At 39.1% G+C, this 22,984-nt stretch overlaps 1 protein-coding gene and 1 pseudogene across 2 annotated transcripts in view; one reads left to right on the forward strand and one right to left on the reverse strand.

The window, feature by feature from the left end:
• LOC122497533 (transient receptor potential cation channel subfamily C member 4 associated protein) overlaps positions 1 to 22,984 on the forward strand; it is a 71,443-nt gene that overhangs the window by 12,396 nt on the left and 36,063 nt on the right. For both annotated transcript variants that reach the window (XM_043604685.1, XM_043604686.1), the window contains exons 2-7: positions 1,539 to 1,667; positions 4,483 to 4,599; positions 11,055 to 11,112; positions 13,493 to 13,548; positions 15,990 to 16,118; positions 21,797 to 22,004. In XM_043604685.1, the coding sequence (XP_043460620.1) occupies positions 1,539 to 1,667; positions 4,483 to 4,599; positions 11,055 to 11,112; positions 13,493 to 13,548; positions 15,990 to 16,118; positions 21,797 to 22,004 (697 nt within the window). The remainder of the gene's footprint in view (positions 1 to 1,538; positions 1,668 to 4,482; positions 4,600 to 11,054; positions 11,113 to 13,492; positions 13,549 to 15,989; positions 16,119 to 21,796; positions 22,005 to 22,984) is intronic.
• Positions 11,891 to 12,096, reverse strand: LOC122497534 (annotated as a pseudogene).

Here is a 22,984-nt window from a genome sequence, read left to right on the forward strand (position 1 = left end):
TGTATCATTTATTTTTGCAATAGTATTTCCTTGTGCTTGTTTTGGGTTTGGTTTATTCTTTTTTCTAGTTTCTCATAGTGGAAGTTTAAGTTTAGATAATTTATCTGAGATCTCTTTTATTTATTTATTTATTTATTTATTTATTTATTTATTTATTTATTTTTATTTTTGGGACAGAGAGAGAGAGAGCATGAACGGGGGAGGGGCAGAGAGAGAGGGAGACACAGAATCTGAAACAGGCTCCAGGCTCCGAGCCGTCAGCCCAGAGCCTGACGCGGGGCTCGAACTCACGGACCGCAAGATCGTGACCTGGCTGAAGTCGGACGCTTAACCGACTGCGCCACCCAGGTGCCCCTGAGATCTCTTTTTTAATATAAATGTTTACACCTATAAATTTGTAAGCAGTGCTTTGCTGAGTCCCATAAAAATATATTTGTTTTCTTTTTTTTCCTTTCAAGGAAAGAATTCTTTTCCATTGTTTTTGGACTTGCCTTGATTTGAACTAGCTTGAATGATATGAAATTGCTGATATTCAATCTTTTATTTTTTTTTTAACCCACAGAAATGGTAATGCCTTTGGTTCACCCTAACGCAAATCACTCTCACAAACGTTTCATTACCTCTCTGTTACTTCTGTATTATCTTATTTTTACAATCTAAGAAAACAAGCTCAGGAAGGATACTGGGATTTGTCCAAGATCATAGGACTGATATGTGTCAGGATAGACTAAGGCATTATTGAAAGCCTGCATATCCTGTAATAACCGTTATAAGGAGCTTTTGATCTGATCGAGGGATAAGTATATATGAAAATAAATTCACATCCGGCCCCTGATTAATGATATGTCCTTAGAGTGTTAGTGGAACTGTGCCATAATTGGTTAATGAACTTGTCATTAGTCTAGAAGGTTAATGCTCATTCCTTCAAACATTTACTGAGTCTCTGTGCCTGGCATTCTTTGAGAGAGAGGAGGTGGACACGATAAACACAGCCTGGTGCCTACTCTGAAGGAGCTTGTGGTCTACAGGAGGAGGGGACAAATGAATCAGTAATTACGGTACAGAGGATAAATGTTACATAAGGCCCCAGAGGCCGGGCACTTACTCGCTTACAAAGGAGAGAGAGAGAGGAAGCCCAGCAAAGAAAATTTCTGGGTATTTGGCTTGTTCTTTGGAGAAGGAGAAGGAGCTTCCCAGGTAGAAAAAACCAGGCAAGGACATTTTGGGCAGGGAAAAGCATGTGCAGAGAGACCTACAGAACATGTACATTTGGAGCCAAGAGTACCCTTTGGGAAAGAAATGAAACTAGAGAGGAGAGTACTTGAGAGAATATAAAGGCTGTTGTGTCACAAGGGAAGGAGTTGCACTTTTAGCTTGTAGACTGTTGGGGAGCTTTTGAAGGTTTCTAGAAAGAGTGCTTTGAATTAATTTGGCCTGGGTGGGTTTTAGGAGGCAGCTGCTTTCGTTTGCCATGTATCCTAGTAGTTCTTTCCTCAGCAATAAAATGTTCCTTTTTCTTTTCTTCTTTTGACTCACAGTTCACTGAGACATTTTTGACGGAGAGGGACAAACAGTCCAAATGGAGTGGAATTCCTCAGCTGCTCCTGAAGCTGTACGCAAGCAGCCACCTCCACAGTGACTTCATTGAGTGCCAAAACATCCTCAAGGTAACTCTTAGGGCCCTTGGAAAGGCTGTATTCACCTCCAGGTGACACAGATGTCTGGTTTTGTTGATGTTGTTGTTTTCCTCCTTCAGTCTGCTTTTTAAAATAGCCTGTTTTTATTGTGTAAACTGTAGAAAATTTGGGAAGTTCAGAAAAAGTACAAGGAAGAAAATAAAAATTGCCTATAATCCCATCATCCAGAGATAATCACCATTAAGTTCCCTGTATATATCTTTCTGGGCTTTCTTCACGCTTATCTTGTGACAGGGTTTGCTTAATTTGGGAGGCTAACCCTATGCCCTGGGATTGGGATGACATTCTTTTTGAGCAGGATTTTAAAGATCCCATATTGCTAAAAGGTTCAAGAAAGTGGTTTTGTGGTTGTTGGACGTAATGACCAACATAAGAAGCTGAAGGAACTGGGCTTGATGGTTGGGAGGCGGATGCTAAGGCACTTGTTCTCAAACTTGAGTGTGTATCAGAATCACCTGCAAGACTTGAAAAAACAGAGTGCTGGGCCCCACGCCTGGAGTTTCTGAGTCAGTAGGTCTGGGGTTACCATTAACCAACCTTTAAGTTGGGGAGTGGGTCCAAATTTGAATTTAGATGACCAGCTCTAGCTGCAGTTAAGGCTCATGTAAGTTACAGTTGATCATAATGACACTTGATACAATGTTATTCAGAGGTAAAGTTATTATATCACATAAGTCATTCTAAAATACAGTAGGCACCAAATAAACTTAGTCTTTACCATTCAGAAGGCATGTTTTGTCTGTGCAGCTTTCTATAAATTGAAAATCATTTCCAAATAAAGTTTAATTAAAGAAAGTGTTTTGTATTTTTGATCTTCTTATAGTCTGAATGGGATAAAAAGAATTACAGTCTTACACTTATTTGAAAACACGGGGCGCCTGGGTGGCTCAGTCGGTTGAGCGGCCGACTTCGGCTCAGGTCATGATCTCGCGGTCCGTGAGTTCGAGCCCCGCGTCGGGCTCTGTGCTGACAGCTCAGAGCCTGGAGCCTGTTTCAGATTCTGTGTCTCCCTCTCTCTGACCCTCCCCTGTTCATGCTCTGTCTCTCCCTGTCTCAAAAATAAATAAAAAACGTTAAAAAAATTTTTTTTTAATTAAAAAAAAATTAAAAAGAAAACACTTCACAAGGAATTTTACATTATTGTACTTGATTCCTGCAAAATCCTGAGAGATGAGGTAGAAGAGAGAAAATATTTGTGAGTGCTTGCTGTGTGATCATTACTTTATTCATCCAGCAGATACTTATTTGAAACTGGTGTACCAGGCATATTTAATTCTTATGGTAATTACATGAGATGGGTGGTATATTTATTTGTTTTAGTCCAGAATACTTTGATTGCAGAGCACAGTAACCTACTCAGTAGCAAAAAAGATCCTCTATTGTCTCATGTAACTGGAAAGCACAAGTGTGAATTCAAGGGCTAAACAAGGTTAAGTCGTCCATTTCTTATCTTGCCATCTGTGTGTGGCTTCATGTTCCTCCATGTAATCACAGCTCTAGGGTGACATTTCTACAGCTTAGGCCAGCCATTTAGGTGAGGAGGATGAGAGACTATTGGCTAGGCCTGATCACCTGCTCCTGGGGCTGGCACAGCCCCAACAGAACCATGTGAAAAGTAGGGAGGGGCGTTTTCCCCAAGGAAATGGGGCTTTTACTTGAAGAAGAGAAAAAGAGTTAGTGGGCAGGCAAACCCAGATGTCTTTATCATTCCCTCTTCAGTAGAGAGAACAGCCTCCGCGGTAGCACACCCAAAGGCTGTGGCCGTTACATGATGAGTCCAAATTTGTCTTCCTCCTAAGCCGGCTTCCACTGTACCATGTTGCCAGGAGGAATTACATGCTAGTTTTATAGTTGAGAAAAATGAGACCCAGAGAAAGTGGTTCAGTCTTTAGTAAGTAGTTCAGTCGCTAATTATGTGAGCCTGGGCAACTTCTTAATTTTGCTTTTCACCTATAAAATGGGTAAAACTGTACTCAGTTCATTGACTTATTTTAAGGATTAGGTAGGCTAAAGTGCAAAAGCCCAGTGCCCAGTATGTAACAGGTTGTCTGTTAGAGTTCTGCCTTTTCTTGATGTGTGATACCTGGACCAGCAGTATCAGCATTTGGGAGTAACAAGCATTTGGGAGCTTGTTAATAAGGGCACATTCTCAGGCCCCACCCTGGACCTATTGAATCAGAAACTCTGCAGGTGGGATTCAGCAGTATGGGTTTTAACAAGCCCTTCAAGTGATTCTGATGTTCACCACTGTGTGAGAACCGCTGCTCTAGCCCATCGTGTTCCATTTTCCCTCAAGGTCCATGAAGAGAGAGCGTAATGAGTAAGATCCTTGATTCTTGCCACACTTTATCTCCTAGTTCATCCCACATGGTTCTTTTCTCCTCTGTAAGCGCGACTCTGGAGCCAGATGTCCTAGGTTTAAATCCTGGCTCTTCACCTACCAGTTGTGTGATGTTGACAACTTCGTACTTCAGTTTGCATATCTTTAAAATTGGGATGATATATTACTATTATCTCTTAGGTTTGTGAAGATTAAAAGAGGTCTTCTATGAAGTACTTAGAACCATAGCTGGTACATATTAAGCATGAAATAAATTAGCGGTTGCTAATGTTAAAACTTTTATCATTATATTAGCTTTTCTGTAAGATTATTTTTTTCTGTTATGATTGGGGGCTATCTTTGGGCTCATGGGAGTTCAAGTTGTGACTCAAGCTGATGTTTTGGTGTCTGGTTCCTGTTGAATACTAAAACTGAAAGTCACTCTGTATGCTTTTTTTAAACTAGGAAATTTCTCCTCTTCTCTCCATGGAGGCTATGGCATTTGTTACTGAAGAGAGGAAACTTACCCAAGAAACCACTTATCCAAATACTTATATTTTTGACTTGTTTGGAGGCGTTGATGTAAGTAGTTGTTTGTGATTACTACTGTTTAATGGCTTGAGTATTTAACTCTTGAAATGGAAGAAAGAAAGGAGTTCAGAATTCATAGCAAACACTTCAGAATTTTAATCTTTAGAAGTTCATGGGCTCTTGGGGTGCCTGGGTGGTTTAGTCAGTTAAGCATCCAACTCTTGGTTTCAGCTCAGGTCATCATCTCATGATTCTTGAGTTTGAGCCCTGCATCAGGCTCCACGCTGACAATGCAGAGCCTGCTTGGGATTCTCTCTCCCTCTCTGCCCCTCCCTGCTCATTCTCTCTGTCTGTCTCTCAAATAACTTGAAAAAGAAAAAAAAGTTCAGGGGCTCTTACCTATGTTGAAACACCATAGCTTTAAGTTAGAATAATTTGAGTTAATTATATATCCACCTTTTTCTTTTTTTTTTTAAATTTTTTTTTTTTTTACGTTTATTTATTTTTGAGACAGAGAGAGACAGAGCATGAACGGGGGAGGGGCAGAGAGAGAGGGAGACACAGAATCGGAAGCAGGCTCTGGGCTCTGAGCCATCAGCCCAGAGCCCGACGCGGGGCTCGAACTCATGGACCACGAGATCGTGACCTGAGCTGAAGTCGGATGCTCAACCGACTGAGCCACCCAGGCGCCCCCACCTTTTTCTTTTTTTAAGGCAGAGAGTGAAAGGTGTGTCTCCTACTTCCTCTTGTCCCCTCTTCAGAGGCAACTGTGATTTCTAGTTCCTTGTGTCCCTCCAGAGATGTTCTGTGGTTGTGTGTGTGTGTGTGTGTGAGTGTGTGAGAGAGAGAGAGAGAGAATAACTCCCACTGTCCCCATCTTAGGTTTATTTTCTTCCCACGTAGAGGTTGCATACCCCATATATAGGTACACTGTTCTTTACCTTGCTTTTTTTCCACGTAATTCTCTAGCTTGGGGTTAGGTTCGTTTCAGTACGTGTAAATCTGCCTGATTATTTTAAATGGCTATATAGTATTTCCTAGTAGAATTATACCATAATTTTATTTACCCAGGCCTCAATTGATGAGCCTTTAGAGTTTTCTCACACCTTTCCTTTTATAACAAGGTTGCAATAAATGCTTTTGTACATGGGGGTATATACCTATGGGATCCAAATATGTGTGTGTTTCATTGTTGATAAACTTGTTAATTATATACCTAAGAGGTTTTATCAGCTTGCATCTGCAGTAACAAAGTATAAGAGTATCTTTATCTACACCGTCACCAACACAGTGTGTAGATGTGTGTTTTTATGGACTGTGTTATTGAAGTATTATAGGAAAATGCACCAATAATTATCACAAAATAAGTTCACCCTTGTCACTACCAACCACATCATGAAATGGAACATTATTGGCCCCCTGTACCTCCTTTACCAAATGGTACATTTTTTTTTTTAAGTTTATTTATTAGAGATTGCATGCGCGCAAGCCAGGGGATGCAGAGAGAGAAGGAGAAAGAAATCCAAGCAGGCTCCACACTGTCAGCACAGAGCTCAATATGGGGCTCCATCTCATGAACTGTGAGATAATGACCTGAGCCAAGATCAAGAATTAGATGCTCAACTGACTGAGCCACCCAGGTGCCCCTCAAATGGTACATTTCAAGTAAATTTTATATATTTGCTAAACAGATATGGGAAAAATGGTATTTCTTTAGTTTTTTAAAAAGCTTTATTTGGGGCGCCTGGGTGGCTCAGTCGGTTGAGCGGCCAACTTCGGCTCAGGTCATGATCTCGCAGTCCGTGAGTTCGAGCCCCGTGTCGGGCTCTGTGCTGACAGCTCAGAGCCTGGAGCCTGTTTCAGATTCTGTGTCTCCCTCCCTCTGACCCTCCCCCGTTGATGCTCCGTCTCTCTCTGTCTCAAAAATAAATAAACATTAAAAAAAAAAATTAAAAAAAGCTCTATTGAGATCGTTCATGCACCAATTCACCTATGTAAAGGGACACTTCAGTGGTTTTTAGTGTATTCACAGGTCTGTGCAACCATCACCACAGTCAATTTTAGGGCATTTTTATCGCCCTAGAAAAACTCCATGATATGTTTTAGCTATCACTCCCCTACACACTTCTGTCATAGGCAACTTTTATTCCACTTTTTATCTCTATAGATAGCCCTATTCTGGACATTTCATCTTAATGGAATCATGTAATATGTGGTTTTCTTTTATGGACTTCTTTAACTCAGCTTAATGTTTTCAAGTTCATCCATGTTGTGGCCTATGTGAGTACTGCATTCTTTTTATGGCTGAAGAACATTCCATTGTATTCACATACCACATTTTGTATATCTGTCAATCGATGGATTTTGGGGTTTCTACCTTTTAGCTATTAGGAATAATGCTACTCTTAACATTTGTGTCCATTTTCTGTGTGGACATATGTTTTTATTAGGGTATATACCTGGAAGTGGGTTTGCTGAGGTGTATGGTAACTCTTAAGTTTAATGTCTTGAGGACCCTTTAGACTGTTTTCCAAAGCAGCTGCACCATTTTACATGCCCACCAATGTGTATGAAGGTTCTAATTTTTCCATATCCTTGTCAGCATTTGTTATTATCTGTGCTTTTGATTATAGCCATGCTACTGGGTATAGAGTGGTATCTCACTGTGGTTTTGGTGTGGATTTTCCAGATGGCTAATGACGTTGAACATCTTTTTATGTGCTTATAGGTCATCTGTACGTCTTCCTTGGAAAATCTCTATCTCCTTTTCTCATTTTTTAATTGGGTTGTCGTCTTATGCCTTCTAAGAGTATTTTATATATTCTCTTCATAGTTTTTAAAATTTGCATTTTTCCATGAGTGGGATTGAAGATCTTTTCATGTATTTATAAGTAATTCCTTTTCTGCCAGTTGTCTCTTAGTGTCTTTGCATCCTTTTCTATTTGGTTATTAGGCCTTTCTTCATTGATTTTCCATTTTAGTTTGGGCTGCTATAACAAACTGTCACAGACTGGGTAACTTATAAACAAAAGAAATCTATTTCTTGTAGTTCTTGGGGCTGGGAAGTCCATGGTCATGGCTTTGGCAAATTTGCTGCCTAGTGAAGGCCCTCTTCCACGTTGTAGACTGCCAGCCTCTCTTTGTCCTCATGTAGTGGGAGGGGCTAGGGATATCTCAGGAGACTTTTTTAGAAGGACATAATCTCATTCCTGAGAGCTCTGCCCTCCTTACCTAATCAGCTTCCATAGGCCCCACCTCCTAATGCTATTCCATTTGGCATTAGGATTTAACATACAAATTTTGGGAGGACACAAACATTTAGACTGTAACACTTTGTAAGTACTCAGTTTTTAAAGGTCCTTTGTTGGGAGACCTGCGTGGCTCAGTCGGTTAAGCATCCAACTTTGGCTGTTAGTGAGCCTTGGAGCCCCTCTGCTGTCAGTGCAGGGTCCACTTCGGATTCTCTGCCCCTCCCCTGCTCGTACGTGTGCTCGCATGCTCGCTCTCTCTCTCTCGCTCTCTCTCTCTCTCTCTCAAAAATAAATAAATAAAATAAATAAATAAATAAATAAATAAATACGTTAAAAAACAATAAGGGTCCTTTGTTATATGTGTTGGGTTTTTTTCCCAAGTTTCAAAATTAAATTTTGACTTTGTTTATGGTACTTTTAAATGAAGAGGGGTTTACTTTTTAGATACAGGAAGGATGTTCACCTTGTAAAAACGGGAGCTGTACATTTATGGTGTATACTCTGCTGGCTCATGTTATACTGCAATTAAAATTTTTTTTTCAACATTTATTTTTGAGAGAGCGAGACAGAGCGTGAGTGGGGGAGGGGCAGACAGAGGAGGGGGACACAGAATCCGAAGCAGGCTCTAGGCTCTGAGCTGTCACCACAGAGCCTGATGTAGGGCTTGAACTCACGGACTGCAAGATCATGACCTGAGCCGAAGTCAGCCGCCCAACCAACTGAGCCACCCAGGCGTCCCTGTTACACTGCAATTTAAAAAATGTTTCCTTAAAGATGCCACTTTCCACAAAAGTAAAGGTTGTTACACATTTGCATCCATAGCATCAGTCATAGTCTTTATTCCCTAAGTGTTGCTCAACATTGCCTCTCCTCAGCAGCTGTAGGGGTCCTGCAACAGTTACTTAATGACCAGCTCGAGGGATCCTTTACCTCTGAATTGTTCATCGAGGAATGTATTGTAATAAAAACCACTGTATTTATGGGAGGAAAAAAAAAAATGTGGGTCTCTGGGGTCTCTAGCCTGATGTCTGTTTGAATCAAAGTTTTGTGATTTTGTGAGGTTTTGGTCTGCTTTGGGGAAGATTGGCTTCTCCAGGAATTTCGTCTGTTGATAAATAGGAGATTTTGTTCTGGTCCTTTTGCTCTCGACTTACCTTTAGTTGGGTGCATTTGTTCTTGTTGAACTCCCTTGTCATCTTGCTCCTGTTTCAGACAGAGCTCTTTATTTCTTCCTCTGCCAGTCACTAGCTATGCCCCAAAGTCACCCTTTCTTCAGTATGAATTGGAATAATTGGGCACGTTGGTGGTTAGACCACTCCTTTATCAACTTGAGCCAACCCCTGACGTGGCAGTGAAAAGTGTATCCTAGAGTTTGTAAAGTCAGATGCGTACAGGGTCAAGTAGGTACCTTACTGGACTGAAGGAGCCCGAGTCATGATCTATGTAAATTAAATGCCTGCAGGGACTGTGGAGAAGTGGAGAGTGTGTGCCCATTTTATGGGGAAATGACTCTTTCACCCCCATTGACTATTGTTGCCCTGGGGGGTGTGTGGGAAATCTAGATTCTTATGTAAAATCTCCCAGCTTTTCAGTAGATGTGGACCAAATGAAATGTCTATAGGCCATAATCCATAGCTTGGCATTAAAGGACTTTTAATTTATTCATTGACATAATCCATTTTCCACTTGAGCATCTTATAACTTTGGATGATTTTGAGAAGTGGGGCATCTCTTTAGAAAACCATTTGTGGAGCATGCCTAAAACCTTAAAGATCACTAATCATTTTGCCTTGTTTACATTTCTTTCTGTAACTTTCTCATAAAGATGTAAGTCAAAATGAAATAAAGTTTGTATACAAAGATGCTTAGCGTAGTATCACATATAATAGTTAAAAGTACCCTCAGCAGGAGGGCAGTTTTTGTTTTCTCTAAGGTTGGTAGTGATATTATTGATTTTCTCTGTTACTTTCTTTTCTCTACTAAATTAATTTTTACTCTAATTCTTATTATTTCCTTTCTTCTGCATACTTTAAGTTTGTACCTCTTTCTCCAGTGTCTTAATGTGAAAGATAAGGCTATTGGTTTGAGAGAATTCTTTTTTTTAGATATAGGCATTTACAACTATAAATTTCCATCTAAACACAGCTTTAGCTGTATCATAAGTTTTACTGTATTCATTTATCTCAAAGTATTTTCTAATTTTTTTGACTCACATTTATGTGTTTTTTAATTTTCCACATTGGTGAATTTCCCAAATTTCTTTCTGGTATTTTTAATTTTATTTCGTTGTGATCAGATAATATGCTTTGTGTAATTTCAGTCCTTTCAATTTATTGAGGCTTGTTTTATGGTCTAATATGTGATTTATCCTGGAGAATATTCCACGTATGCTTGAGTAGAATGTATGTGTATTCTGTTGATAGGCAGAATGTTCTATAGATACCTGTTAGAGCTTGTTGGTTTATAATGTTCAAGTCTTCGGGGGTGCCTGGGTGGCCCAGTTGGTTTAGCCTCTAACTCTTAGTTTCGGCTCAGGTATGATCTCGTGGTTCTGTGAGTTTGAGCCCTGCACTGGGCTAGGCACTGATGGTGCAGAGCCTGCCTGGGATTCTCTCTCTCCCTCTCTCTCTGCCTCTCTATCTCTCAAAAACATAAAATAGTTAAATAATTTTTTTTTTTTTAAATGAGTCAGAGGCTTTTTTTTTTTTTTAATTTTTTTTTTCAACGTTTATTTATTTTTGGGACAGAGAGAGACAGAGCATGAACGGGTGAGGGGCAGAGAGAGAGGGAGACACAGAATCGGAAACAGGCTCCAGGCTCAGCCATCAGCCCAGAGCCCGACGCGGGGCTCGAACTCACGGACCGCGAGATCGTGACCTGGCTGAAGTCGGACGCTTAACCAACTGCGCCACCCAGGCGCCCCAATAGTTAAATAATTTAAAAATAAAAATAAAATGAGAAAGCTGAGGCCATGGGGAGAATTACTTGCCCAAGTTGACATGGGGACTAGGTGGCTGAGCTGAGCTGTGACTAGAACCCAGGCTTCCTGACTCTTGGTACAGTGCTCATCCCTATGAGCCTCACTGCTTTCTGGGTGTGTTGGGAACAGATGTTTGGGCCATCAGTTATCATGGCAAAGATTGTTTTATAAGTTATGCTTGGAAATAATTATGAAGATTTTACCCAATTTTCTTTTTTCCTTTTTCTTTTCTTTTTTTTTTTTTTTTTTTTAACTCTTTAAATTTTTATCTATAGCTCCTTGTAGAAATTCTTATGAGGCCTACAATCTCTATCCGGGGACAGAAACTGAAAAGTAAGTATACTTGCAAGCCATTGGACCTCATTTCCCAGCCTGCTGATGTGATGTGGTTTTCAGGGGCTTCTCTTCTTTCACCTCCTAACTCAAGAGTGAGGGTCTGCCTTCTATAATTCAGTGGCAGCATGTGCTCTCCTCCCCCAACTAGGCAGCTCTCTTTATCAGTTTTATACTCAGTAGAAATATAGATCTGGGGCTTTAAACGAAAAAGTGTGAAAACCACTGGGCTAAAAGAATTGCATCTTAGTAGATTCTGATAGTCTCTAGGCCCAACTTTTAGGTTTTCTCTGAAAACTCTTATTTCTCCTGTCTAGTTAATTGAGGGAATAAAGAATAACCTGGTAGGATCATTTGTTTTATATTGTTGTTGTTGTTGTTGTTATAAAGGTGATATGTGCTCTTGGTAAAAAGTTCAGTCATTACCAGAAATGGTAAGGGTTAAAAAGTCAAGGGGTTTTGGTAGCTTATTTCTTAAGCTGGGTGATGGGTCTTATGGGTATTATTCTTTTATTCCTTTTTATAACTTCTGCATGTTACAAGTATTATTTTTAGGTATTCAGTATTTAATAAGGAGAAAAAAGTAAGAGCACTTTTCTTTGGCATTAAAAGCCAACAATCACAAAAATAAATACATACATATGTGCCAGAGATCACTTTTAACATTTGATGAATGCATTTCTGCAAACCTCATATACACATGTTTTTAATTGAATTACTTTTATTTTATGTACAATGAACATTAAGGTAGGTATCCTAGATATCTGTGGGTAAGGTAGGTATCTTGGATGACCCACTCAAGGAAGTTCACTTAATCCAACTTAATGAACCCTATATCCTTCGCCTACTGACAGAAACACTGTGGCACATACTGAGGCCGTGTTTCCTGATCAGACCGTGGTGGTTTGAGCAGATGCGTCAAGAACGAGAACCCTGCTCAGACTTCCTCAGATGGCTCCAGTAGAGCTGCTGCTGACCCATCTTGCTCTCTCTGATGTGACAAGGCGAAAGGAAAAGTATCTTTTTTTAAATTAAAAAAAAAAAAAAAATTCCCTCCTTAACTGGAACAAACCAAACTACATAAGGCCTTGTTAGTGTGTGCAGCAGTGGTTAAGACGACTCATATTCATCTTTGATGTCTCAGCTTTGTACTCTATCTAAATTGGTTCTTTGGGTTCTCTATGCACTGATAATAAGTGGCATCTTGTAATTACTTTTTGGGGTACTCATTCTCTCTTGTACTAGATTTATAAGTTCCATTAGGGCTAGGATTTTTTTTCCCCCACTAAACACTGTGTATTCTTTATCTGCTCTAGAGTAGGTGCCGAATAAATATTTGATGAATGAGTGAATTCCAGTTCCTTTTGAAAATGAAAGGTCTAGAAATATTGAGATACACTGATCTGGTATTCCAACCTGCTCTGAAGTCATGAGATAAACCAAAACGCCCCAACAGGTTAAAAGGTAGTGATGAGGTATATGAGACATCTGCACTGTCTCAAGATTGTATCAGATAACTCTTCTGGTCAAGCTAGCTTGTCAGGGCCACACATTGACATCTCAGAGGGAGACCTAGCATTTTAGAGTTTGTGGCAGCATAGGAATGAATGGAAACAGTTTTAAAAAATTTAATGCCAAAGAAAACACTTCGTTGATAGTTCATACTTAGTTTTATTCTCTCCAGGCTTTGGGGTCATGACAATTGTTTCCTTTTTATGGTATTCCCCTGTTCCTACTCACAGAGAAGTAGCTAGTTCTTTGTTGGAGTTAGTAGGTCAGGCAATAAAAGCCATTTCCCCAACAGAAATAACAAAAAAACAAAAACACACTTATAGTCTTTAGTAAAAATGATAACCTTTGTTTGCTGCTAGTAGAACTTTCAATGAAGACTTGTAACGCTCAGTCAGGAAGCTCATACTTGGGATTCTGGCAGTTCTGCTTTCGGAAATGTATCTTGAGGAACCGATGCAACACAAGCATAAAAAGGTTACACACATATATTAAATTGCTTATTTTTAGTCTATTTAAATAACAAAAATCCACCCCCCCCATCCAAAACCCTGGATATACTCTAAGCAAACTACAGAGAGAACATGGCTATTAAGTGATGACACCACAGTAGACTGAAAACATGAAGGCTATGGAGCATAGGAAAAAAAGGGCTACTATCAACCAAAAATCCATATACTAATTGGCTTGTAGTTTCTGATGAGTATCATGAAAATCTTTGGTAAGCAAGGACCGGAAAGAGGTGTGCTAAAAGGAAAGTAATCATCTTGGAGGAGATTGTGAGGACCAGTTCTTGTGTTCAAAAAGTTTAATTCTGTTACAATATCTTTTCAATGAGGAAAATAACCAGTTATTTCCCTTTCGCTTTCAGTAAGTGATGAAATGTCCAAGGACTGTTTGAGCATCCTGTATAATACCTGTGTCTGTGTAAGTATGCCTGCCCTTGGGGCCCCATTTATCTCCCCACCACATCTGCAGTGCTTGAGAAGGGAAAGTTCGAGTGCGGGGGTGGGGGGTGGACATGAGAGCTATCCTCAGACATGGGGCAATTGGACTGACTTACATGGGCCTGAGAACCAGGACCAACAGGTGGGAATTATGGGGAGGCAGAATTTCGTAGAAAGTGTTAAGAGCCAGGGCTACTGCAGCAGGTGGTGATCTCCTTTAGCCCTGGAGAGACTAAACAATCTCTCCAGAGACAGACTCTGTCCAAGCAGAGACTGAATAATCACTTACCAAGTGGATACATGCACTGGGAGAATGTATTCCTTTTAAGATTCCTTTTAATCCCTTTATTTCTGTTTCTTCATTTTCCTTGTTAGAAAACAAAACAGGAACCAGAAGCCTCACCAATATATTGAGCAGGACACTCTGTTTGGTTGACCCTGAGCAAGAAAGAAAGGTGGATAAAAGAAGCATTTTGGTAGAAAGGAAAAAGCCTAGCACTTAGTGCTAGAACATGATTTGGAGTTCTGGCTCATGGCTCAGTGCTTATTTATTAATTTACCTCCCTGAGCTTTTAGTTTCTTATCAGGAGAGTGCAGTCAGTAATCTTACCAACATTGTAGGCTTGTTATGAGGACTAAGTGGGATGATAGATGTGAAAGCACCTTGTAAAGTAACATACATGTGGTAGTTTTTGTAAAACGCAGTATCCATCTTTTAGGAACTTCTGTGGTAAACTGTAAGCAGCATAATACATGGCAGAAATGAAACCAGTGCCCCTGTAGAAGTGAAATCTGTGTGCTATGAAAATACAGCAGAGCATTTAATTACATTTCATTTCTTGCCTCATTCCAAAAGAGGTTTCAGGCATCTTGTATAAAATCTCCCAAGATCATAAATCATAAATTTAGAAGTAGGTAAGGAAAAGGGTGGAACACGGTGAGGGTGTAACATGTATCCAGGAATTGGACTGACTGTAAAATCAGTGGTGTTGTGGATGGGACATAAATTTGGGTTTAAGCTTCTTATCAACCAACACAAATAGAGAAATAAGTTTCAACACTTAAGCAGTTCAGCATCTGTAACTGTGCCATGCAACAGAAATATAGCGTGAACCACTTAGATTATTTTAAATTTCCTTATAGCCACATTTTTTTAGAAAGTAAGAAAAGAAGTAGGAAGAAATCGTGAAGTTAATTTTAATAATATATTTTATTTAGCATAGTATATCAAGATTATTCCAATATGTCAGGGCGCCTGGGTGTCTCAGTCAGTTGAGCATCTGATTCTTGATTTCAGCTCAGGTCATAATCCTGGGGTCAAGGGATCGAGCCCCATTTCGGGCTCAATGATGAGTGTAGAGTTGTTGGAGATTTTCTCTCTCTCTCCCTCTCTCTCCCTCTCTCTCCCTCTCTCTCCCTCCCTCTCCCTCCCTCTCTCTCCCTCTCTCTCTCTCTCTCTCTCCTTCTTTCTCTCTGTCTCCTCCCATCTCCCTCTGCCCCTTTTCCCTGCTTGCGTGCTCTCTCTTAAAAAAAAAAAGACTAAGATTATTCCAACATGTAAACAATTGTAAGTAATTATTAATAAGATATTTACTTTCTTTTTTCGTACTAAGCTTTCAAAATTCAGTGTGTGTTTTATACTTGGAGCACCATGTTTCAAGTGCTCAGTAGCCACATGTAGCTAGTGGACAGAGAGGCACAGACAGACCTAGACGATAAAAGGAAACTAATTGTTCAGCTAACATACAACTATTCTTGCAACTGAGGTCAGTAAGAACTTGTCCTTATTTTAAAAGATGATGTATGTATGATGACCCCCTCTTGGGCAACTTCCATGTGGTCATTAGTTTTATGAGGCTTTTGTTAATGACACCTAATGTTAATCAGTGATACTCCAGCAAAACACAGTTCAGTTTAAAAAAAAAAAAAAAAAAGGAAAGGAGGAAACAAAAATGTGAAGAACATAGTATGATATGGTCCAACTCTGCTGATCTGGCTTAATTCCAGGGATTAGGCAGAAATGAAGAAATGTCTGGAGGTGCCTGTTTTGGGGTGGGGACGGTGCAGATTTTGGCTAATCTGGAGTAAGGACGTCATGCCTGAAGACATTGACATTCACTCCTTAAAATGTACTGCTGGCCAAATAAAACTTGGGCTACTGGGTGCTAGTGTGTAGCTCCTCATTGAGTTACTAGGCAGGTATTAGGTCAGAACATATGGTGAACCTACCATGGAGAAACCCATCCTCTCAAAAAGCATTTGCACACGTTTTGTATATGGTTATAGGGATTTAAGTCCTCTGCCAAGAATTCCTCAGGGAGCTTGAAGTTGCTTTTCCGGTTTCCAGAAGGGGGTACCTTGCTTTTCAGGTTTTAAGATTATAACCTATCCTGCCTTTTCTCTCCTTCTCCCTTGTGATAGACGGAAGGAGTTACAAAGCGTTTGGCAGAAAAGAATGACTTTGTGATCTTCCTGTTTACGTTGATGACGAGTAAGAAAACATTCTTACAAACAGCAACCCTCATTGAAGATATTTTGGGTGTTAAAAAGGTGAGCTATGTTCTCCAGCAGGTGGATGACCAGATGGTGGAGGGTGTCTTCGATAATTGGATTCTCAAGACTGATGTACAGAGCTCTTTTAAAAGAAAAATTCATCCATATTCCTCGTGTTAACTTTTTTTTTTTTTTACTTAAATATATTTAGGTACAAAAGTAGGTTATATTTCTTCTTCTAATGGGTTTTAAGTGACAGTAAAACCTAAGTCAGTATATAAATTGAAATCAAACTAATGATAAAACTCAAAAGTTCAGATTGCCTTTAATGTGATGGCTAATGTTACTTTGCTGAAATCAAATTGCCCTTTGCTAATTATTATGATGCAGGATCTTTTTGGCATACTTACACTGCTGTATGCTATGGGATAACTCCATTTTCCTACCACTTTTCTATATTTGAATGCTGTGAAACCTTCATTCATCAGGATATGTTTCCCTGGATGGTGATGTTTGGCTTAGACTTACTAAGTTCACTTCTGTTTAATCTCATTAGTCTTAAACAGTTAAAATTTGATACCAACATAGGAGACACAAATGTGAGCACTGAAAGCCTGCCACTTGGTCATAAGATGGACATTCAAAAGATCCTGAATATACTTTAAAAAAAAAAAAAAAAAGAAAGAAAGAAATCCCACACACAGGGGCGCCTGGGTTGGTTGGTTAAGCATCTGATTCAGCTCAGATCATGATCTCACAGTTAGTGAGCTGTCGTGCTGACAAGCTCAGAGCCTAGAGCCTGCTTCAGATTCTGTCTCTCTCGCTCTCTGCCCCTCCCCCACTCATGTTCATTCTCTCTCTCTGTCTCTCAAATAAACATTAAAATTTTTTTTTTAATTTTTTTTTTTTTTTTTTAAACACACAAAGGGGCAACTGACTGGCTCAGTTGGTGGGACATACAACTCTTGATCTCTGGGTTGTGAGTATAAGCCCCATGTTGGATGTAGAGCCTACTTAAAAAAATTTTTTTAAAAGAGGAGCTGTGATGAAAATGAAACACTAAATTAAAAAATATCATAAAAAAACTTAGAACCCAAAAAACACACCATCTGTTAGATATCTGTTAGATAGTCAGTGTATTAGATATTTGTGTAATGCTTGTGAAGACATGGAGCTTACTTCCCTAGTCCTTATTCCATGCCTCCATGTTGGTTGCAGTGGGAAGATTTCTTCCTCTTACTACTGAGGAGGCAGGATTTGCCTCTTAGAGTTGCTCTTGCAGAGAAAAGGCTACCCGCGTGCATTGCGGTTACCCTAGCTTTCGTTTCTGTCTTTCTGCTGCATTTTCCCCAGGCCTTGCTTGTCATCGTGCAGGCAGAAGATGCACAAGTGGCCCATTGTCTGTAGGAACACACTGGAGATGTGTGCAGGTCCCAGACCCTTTGTGTTCTTTGATAAAAAGTCTTTGTCATTTTTCCAATAATTGTATGCTCCAGCCAGTGTGTGAAAGGGGGCTTCAAGGGTGGAAACACTAGACTCCTTCGCAGTTTCAGCATGGGAGTCTAGGATTGCTCCTTCATAACTTTTCCTGCTTGCCTGTCATGCCCTGTCACACTCATATTTTTGTGTGTTGCTAAAAATAGTGATGAGTTCTGCTAGACATTGTTACCTTGGTGCAGTCTGAAAGGGGGATAGGCACCGTAAAGAAAGTGGGAACCCAAGCCACAGACTGGGAAAAGATATATGTAACCCATGTAACTAACAAATTGGTATTCAGAATTTATCAAGAATTCTTACAAATCAGCAAGAAAAAGACAACCTAGTTAAAAAAAGGGGCGGGGGGAGGCAGTGATGTAAGCAAGCATTTCACAGAAGAGAATCTATAAATAAAAGAAGATGCTTCATTAATAATGAGGGAAATGCAAATTAAGGCCACCATGAGAGCACAAATGTTGGTGAGAATGTATATCATTGGAAATACTTATATACTGCTGATACCTTTTTGTTCCTGCAGAATATATTTATCTTCTTTTCTAGTTGAACATGTGCATACCTCGTGATCTAGCACCTAGGGAAGCACTACCCTGAGGGCCGAGGCATCATTCTTGTGCCTGGGTCACCTGTAACCTATTCCCAGGCATGCTTGTGGATAAACTCCATCCCAGACAGACCAGTAATTCTTAGAAATGAAAACACTACATCAAAGCCAAGAGATTGTGAAATCAATCCACTGGGTCTGTCAGCTAAATAGAAAAGATTAAAGTGTATCATGTAAGGGTTATTATTTAAGTTTTTGTCACATATTTATACATTCACCTATGTATGTTTTATTGGGTTGTGATGGAAACTTTTTCTTATTCTTGGACATTATCAGAATGGTTTGGAAGCCAGAAATACTTCTGTACATGTGCATCAAGAAACACATAAGAATGTTTATAGCATTGTTTCAGGGTCAAAAAACTGAAACCCAAGTCTGTGATCCATCAGCAGTAGAATGGATAAATTTTCTCTATCCACACAATGGAATAAAGTAGTGGAAGTGAATAAATTGTTGATATAGGCAACAACATAGCTAACTCATAGAAAGTACTGATAGAAGTCAGTTACAGAAGACTGTATGTAGTGTATCATTTTTATAAAGCTCTGAAATAAGCAAACTCAACTCATACACAAAGCTTTTTTTATCTTAACAGCAAAGCAAAAATAAAATTCAGGTTTGTGGTTACCTCTGGCAGAGAAGCAGGAAGATTTGATAGGAAAGGCACACACAGCTATTCACTTGATTATGCTTCGTAACATATGTTGTATGTATTAAATTTTAAAATTAAAATATAACACAAGGAAGTGGGCTTGGAGGGTGGTAGGACCTAGTTTATGACCCATCACAGAGCTAGAGGAACAGGGCTGAAAGTTACAGTTACCAATAATAACAATGGCTCCCATTTGTTGTGTACTGGGGAAGGAGAAGGCAAAGGTGGAAGAGGCTGCCCCCAGGTAGCTCCTCCACAGCGAACTCCAGGCCTTCATTCCCAGAAGTAAGAGTGGAACTCATGAGGGCTTCTAGGAATCATTCACCTGTTCAGTACACATTTACTGAGACCCTCACCACCAAGTCTTATGTGTTGAGGCTCTGGACAGCCTCAAGGCAGCGTAAGTTTATGTGGAAAATAGATAATTACAAGATCATAGGATATGTGCAGTGATTGAGAAATATCCAGTTCAGTGGAAGTGAATCAGTGAGATGAAGGGCAGTAGGTATTTTCTGAGGAATATAAGGATGTTTCAGAAGAAGAGAAGCTCATACAACATGCAACATTTGCAGATTGTAGAGAAGAATAAAAAAAAAGAAAAACTAAAATAACAAAGCATTTCATAAAATTCAGTATTCATTTATGATAGAAGTTAGGAATAGAAGGAAAATTCCTTAACTTGATACAGGATATCAGTTAACTTACAGCAAACATAAAACTTAATGTTGAAACTTTGGAAATATTCCTGTTAAAGTCAAAAAGACAAGAATGCCTGCTGTTGCTTACTCTAGATAATTGGTTACTTGTGCAAGCACACAAGGAGACACCTGTAGGAATATGCATGGCAGCATTGTTTAATAGTGAAAAATTATAGCCTACCTAAACACACACACACACACACACACATATATGTGTATATAGAAGATTTGGTATGTACTAATACAGGATAACATCTCCAAGATGTATTACTGTTAAAGAGGAAAATGCAGAGCTATGTGTATAGTATGAGTGTGTGTGTGCGTGTGTGTGTACAGACACACACACGCACACACACACTGGTTAAATACACTGGAGTAAAAGAGTGAAAAAATGAATGAATTAGAGCTATTTGTATCTGTGAAATTTAATCCTAGTGTTGAGAGGCACCTGGCTGGCCCAATCAGTAGAGCATGCGACTCTTGATCTTGGGATTGTGAGTTCAAGCCCCATATTGGGCCAGAGCCTACTTAAAAATAAATAAAAGTTGAAAAAGTACTAACTTTCTGTTGTCAGAAGTGGCATAAATTAAAAAAAAAATCCCAGTGTTAACTAACAGTAAGGTGTCATATATAATTCACACTGTACATGCAAAACAATACATTGTTGGTTTTAAAAACAAAACAATGTTTTTAAATTTTTGGATTTATTTTTTATTGAAGTATAGTTGACATACAATATAATACTAGTTTCAGGTATACAACCTAGTGATTCGGTGATTTTATACATTAAGCTATACTCGCCACTGTGTATAGTCACCATCTGTCACCATACAATGTTACTGTAATATTATTGACTATATTCCCCATGCTGTACTTTTCATCCCTACAACTTATTTCTTTTATAACTGGAAGTTTGTACCTCTTAATCCCCTTGACCTATTTTGCCCATCCCCCCCCAATAATTGCCTCTCTTCTGGCAACCACCAGTTTGTTCTCTGTATATGAGTCTTTTTCTGTTTTGTTTATTCATTTGTTTTGTTTTGTAGACTCCTATACAGGTGAAATCAAATGGTATTTGTCTTTCTCTGACTTATTTCACTTAGCATTATATCCTTTTGGTCTCTCCATGTTGTTGTAAATGGCAAGATCTCATCCTTCTTTATGGCTGAATAATACTCCATTGTCCATGTATACCATGTCTTCTTTATCCATTCATCTGTTGATGAACACTTGGGTTGCTTCTCTATCTTGACTATTGTAAATAATGCTTCAATAACTATAGGGGTGCATATATTTTTTTCAAATTACTGTTTTTGTTTTCTTTGGGTAAATACCAGTGGTGAAATTACTGGATCATTGATATTTCTGTTTTTGATTTTTTTTTTTTTTGAGGAAACTCCATACTGTTTTCTGTAGTGGCTGTACCAGTTTACATTCCTACCAACAGTATACCATCCTCCTTTTTTTCCACATCCTCTCTAACACTTGTTATTTCCTGCCTTTTTAATATTAGCCATTCTGACAGATATGAGGTGATATCTCATTGTGGTTTTGATTTTCATTTCCCTCCTGAAATCTTTTCATGTGTCTGTTGACCTTCTGTATGTCTTCTTTGGAAAAATGTCTATTTAGATTCTCTGCCCATTTTTTTAATCAGATTATTTCTTATGTTGCATTGTGTAAGTTCTTTATTTTTTGGATATTAACCCCTCATCAGATACATCATTTACAAATATCTTCAACAGTAGGTTGCTGTTTCTTTTGTTGGTGGTTTCCTTCACTTTAATACCATATATTTTTATGGAAATATAAGTATAAGAACATGTGTGGGAATAATAAACAGTTCAAAATAAAGGTTCCCTCTGGCAGGAGAAATGGGAACACAACTGGTTAGGAATATTTTATTTCTTATTTCTTAAAAAGAAAACATCTGTAGCAAGAATGGCAATTTATGAATGATAAAACTTGAGCGGTAGGCATTTGCTTTGCTTTGCTTTTTCTAAATAGACAAAATGAGCCACATGAACAAAGAATAAGAACAATGGTTTTCAAAGGGTTTAATCCTCAGACCAATCCTATAAGGTACGTTAGTCCCATTTGACAGTTGAGCACACAGAGACTTAGGTTCCATAATTTACCTGTGTTTGCACAGCTGCAGTTTGCAGAGCTGGGATTTAACCTAAGTGGTCTAGCTGCCAAGCCCCATTCTTTGGGGAATGCAAACAAGGGGCACATCCAGTGTCAAATGAACTGAGCATGGGGATTGTTTTATTTGTGTTTCCTGTAGGAAATGATCCGACTAGATGAAGTCCCCAATCTGAGTTCTTTAGTATCCAATTTTGATCAGCAGCAGCTTGCTAATTTCTGCCGGATTCTGGCTGTCACCATTTCAGAGATGGATACAGGGAATGATGACAAGCATACACTACTTGCCAAAAATGCTCAGCAAAAGAAGAGCTTGAGCTTAGGACCTTCCGCAGCTGAAATCAACCAAGGTAAAATCTCTCAAAGTTTTCGGAGTTTTGAAATTATGGCTCTGAGACCCCTTTGTAAATTATCTGCTCTTTCAGTATCTCCAGAGATTGATCCATGTGAGGGCTCATAGGGTCCACTTAGAGGATGTAAATTTTGTATGTGTTCATTATTATAGGGGCCAAGTTTGTAACCTTTATTAGATTTTTTAATGGATTGAGAACATCAAAAAAGTAAGATCCATTGTTTATCAGAATTACAAATACACGTACCTTTTGATCCACTAAGCCTCATCTGGGCCTTTATCCTGTAGGTATATAGGCAATGATGTATATTCAAGGTCATTCATTGCAACATTGTAATAACAAAAGACCAGAACAACTTAAATGTTTTATTGATAAGAAACTAAATTTCCAGAACATTTATATAATGGAAAATTGTATAGCTTTTAAGAAAAAAGAATGAAGAAGATTTAGTATGTACTAATACAGGATAACATCTCCAAGATGTATTACTGTTAAAGAGGAAAATGCAGAGCTATGTGTATAGTATGATACTTTTTGTAGTAAAGCAGAGATGGGGAGAATAAGATCAGATGTATTTGTTTGCTCATATACAGTATGCATAAACTGAAAGCACACACAAGAAACTAAAAATGGTTACCTGTTGGGGGTGGCTGGAAACAAGGTAGGTGACAACAGTGGAAGTAGGACTTCTGAATGTATTATTTTATGTATTATTTGATTTAAAAATTTTTTTTTCAACGTTTTTATTTATTTTTGGGACAGAGAGAGACAGAGCATGAACAGGGGAGGGGCAGAGAGAGAGGGAGACACAGAATCGGAAACAGGCTCCAGGCTCTGAGCCATCCGCCCAGAGCCTGACGCGGAGCTCGAACTCACGGACCGCGAGATCGTGACCTGGCTGAAGTCGGACGCCTAACCGACTGCGCCACCCAGGCGCCCCTGTATTATTTGATTTTAGAACCACATGAATATGCTAA

This window comes from Prionailurus bengalensis, chromosome A3 (assembly GCF_016509475.1).
Source record: "Prionailurus bengalensis isolate Pbe53 chromosome A3, Fcat_Pben_1.1_paternal_pri, whole genome shotgun sequence".
Classification (NCBI taxonomy): domain Eukaryota; kingdom Metazoa; phylum Chordata; class Mammalia; order Carnivora; family Felidae; genus Prionailurus; species Prionailurus bengalensis.